This window comes from Ostrea edulis, chromosome 5 (assembly GCF_947568905.1).
Source record: "Ostrea edulis chromosome 5, xbOstEdul1.1, whole genome shotgun sequence".
Taxonomy (NCBI): domain Eukaryota; kingdom Metazoa; phylum Mollusca; class Bivalvia; order Ostreida; family Ostreidae; genus Ostrea; species Ostrea edulis.
In genome coordinates this window covers 61,215,037-61,217,650 of record NC_079168.1, presented here as the reverse complement: position 1 = coordinate 61,217,650, position 2,614 = coordinate 61,215,037, and the positions used below count along the sequence as shown (strand labels likewise).

Below are 2,614 nucleotides of genomic sequence, written 5' to 3'. Positions count from 1 at the left end.
GGGCCAAAGTGACTCAGGTGAGCGATGTGGCCCATGGGCCTCTTGTTCATATACCGACGCATAGTATGTTATATAAATATGAACTTTTCAAAAGATTATTTTTTAAAGGAACTCAATGATATCAATTGATACAAAATAGTCCATTCTGGACTACTGAAATATATTCCACATGCAGAAGAAAGGGTTGCATCTTTTCTAAAACACCCTGTACTGCAGTTTCTACAAGTTGTTTGGAAATGTGATTCCATGATCGTCTCACTATGGAGATAGAGAGAATGTAGTGACATGAACATGTGTGTGTGCAGTAAATAGCTAGTATATGTTGGTTTATGGGTGTGTAGTAATGAGTGTGTATGTAGGTTTAAGGGTGTGTAGTAATGAGTGCATGTAATTTCATGGGTGTGCAAGAGGGTGAGCATTGGTTCATGAGTGTGCTGTGATACAAGTTTTGAAACAAAGTTCAGTGGAAATTTGTCTGGTCCATGTTACTTGTATTGATACATGAAATTTCTGTATTGTACCTTGTGTACCACTTCCATTGTGGTTTGAGCGAATGAATGAATGAATACAGTCATTTGGTAATTTTAAGCGACAAAAAGAGCAACCTCAAATTAACAAAATTTGTTTGCTTTATTAAAAGTTTGCAACGACAAATTGACCAGTATCAAGTGGAAAATAATTACAACACCCTTAATTATTAACGATCCCACACAACAATCTATTTTGACACTATCAAATGATGAACATACATATCGCATATAAATCTTAACACAAGACATACATTACAATGGTTCATAGCTCATTTCTAACATCCTCTATTGCTCTCGGTTAAAACTTGGTAAAAAATTCAATGAATTCTACAGTAATGAAACAGCTAAAACACAAAAGCTCTTTTCAAAGCATGTGGACGAACAAAATCTTTTACAAAATGAATCACAGTTTCCATGGTGAACAATCCACAGGATGTATACCCATTGTCAAGTTGTTAAATTTTTATCATGATGCACTGTTAAGAAAGACAGGATTATCACTGAACAAAACATTGATATCATTGCACTGTGCAAAATCATTACAGAACAAGAAAATATGTCACATCAGTATTTGTGGATAAATAATTCACTAGTGCCAAGTTCACCCCTGGATACACACTATAAATATGGCAGTCAGTGTTGACTATAGTTAAGCCACCTGTACATGTTTCACATTGATCACTACACAAAAGTATATCACATCAATTAAAGTGGAACTGTTTCTCTCGTGTAGCAGTTAGCAGTCTGTCTCTCAGCACCTCCTCACTGGAGTACTCTGGCAGCTTTAGGTAGTGGTAACATGTGTTCACTGAAGGATAGCTGGTCTCGTTCTCATTTTTACGAGCCACAGAGAGTCGTGGGTGGAGATTGGCCAGACCTCCTGGTGGAAGTGACGAACATCCCGTCACAAACTGAATAAAGGCCTTCCTTTCGTCAGCATTCAGCTCACAAAGGACTGATACAAACCTCTGGAAACCAGGGCTACAAAAACAAATCAACACTACTCAGAATCTCTTCTCAGCTGAAACTGAATTATTAGAAACTTTACAGTTTCTGTAAAGCCTGATGCTGCAAAGTTTGACACAGATGATTTTTTTCTTCCTCAGAAATACCTGTACCTCTGTTTTTGATGTCCATAAGCATTCAGGTATGACATTGTGAACACACAAGCTGATGTATATCAATTTAGAGGACACTTACCTTTCTTTAGAGTAGCCTTGTTTGGGCTCAGTGTAATTAAGAATATCATCCCGAGTCCAGTTGGGAAACTGGTCCCCACAAAGCTTGGTCACCAGTTCATCAGGACTGAATGTGTGAAGCTTCTCCATGGGGAAGACTTGGTTAAAACCATCTATTGTGATCAAAAGGTTAGTCACCATAATGATCTTGATTAATTGATTTACATATAAACAATCAATCTTAAGGTAGTGATTGCATGGGTCATTGAAAATTAATGAATCTATGAACTTTTTTTATTTTTACATATTTTGTAGTTGACAGTATCTGCAACTCATTATGAAAGTATCATATATGGTTTTCACGGAAATTGTGACGCTACGGTTGTCATAGTAACCCCTCTTGTTGACTTTCCGTAATAAATGATACAGGTATTTGAGGCAATGTTTAAAAATGATACAAAAGGGGTAAGGGATACAAATTTTATATGAAATTGAAGTTGAAGCCTTAAATGATATAAAATTTGTATTAATATGTCCATTTATTTTCATATGAAGTAGAAGCAGGGCTGCTTATGAGCAATTTCGCAATTTTTAGAAGGCAATTATTCACCAAAGCAGACATAATTTCACCCCCTGAGGAATAAATAACCATTAAATTTTTTTTATTTTTAAATATGTTTTAACATATGTTAGGAGGAATTTTTCCTGAAAGTATCAATATTGGTTTTCAGGTTTACTATGGCGCTATGATCACTGTAGTTACCCCCCCCCCCCCTACATAAATGGTGCAGGTGAAAATTACAATAGAATATGCATCTTACATGCATTTATTTCAACTCATATTAAAACTATGAAAATGTTTTGATGTTTATTATTGTATTCTACATAGAATGATAGTACTATTGC

At 35.5% G+C, this 2,614-nt stretch overlaps 1 protein-coding gene across 9 annotated transcripts in view; it reads right to left on the bottom strand.

Moving 5' to 3' along the window:
• Positions 1 to 611: 611 nt before the first annotated feature.
• The window catches only part of LOC125649735 (E3 ubiquitin-protein ligase HECTD1-like), a 99,395-nt gene continuing 97,392 nt past the window's right edge, over positions 612 to 2,614 (bottom strand). For all 9 annotated transcript variants that reach the window (XM_056165008.1, XM_056165010.1, XM_056165012.1 and 6 more), the window contains exons 39-40: positions 1,731 to 1,881; positions 612 to 1,511 (exon numbers count right to left, since the gene is read on the bottom strand). In XM_056165008.1, the coding sequence (XP_056020983.1) occupies positions 1,232 to 1,511; positions 1,731 to 1,881 (431 nt within the window). In that variant the 3' untranslated portion in view covers positions 612 to 1,231. The remainder of the gene's footprint in view (positions 1,512 to 1,730; positions 1,882 to 2,614) is intronic.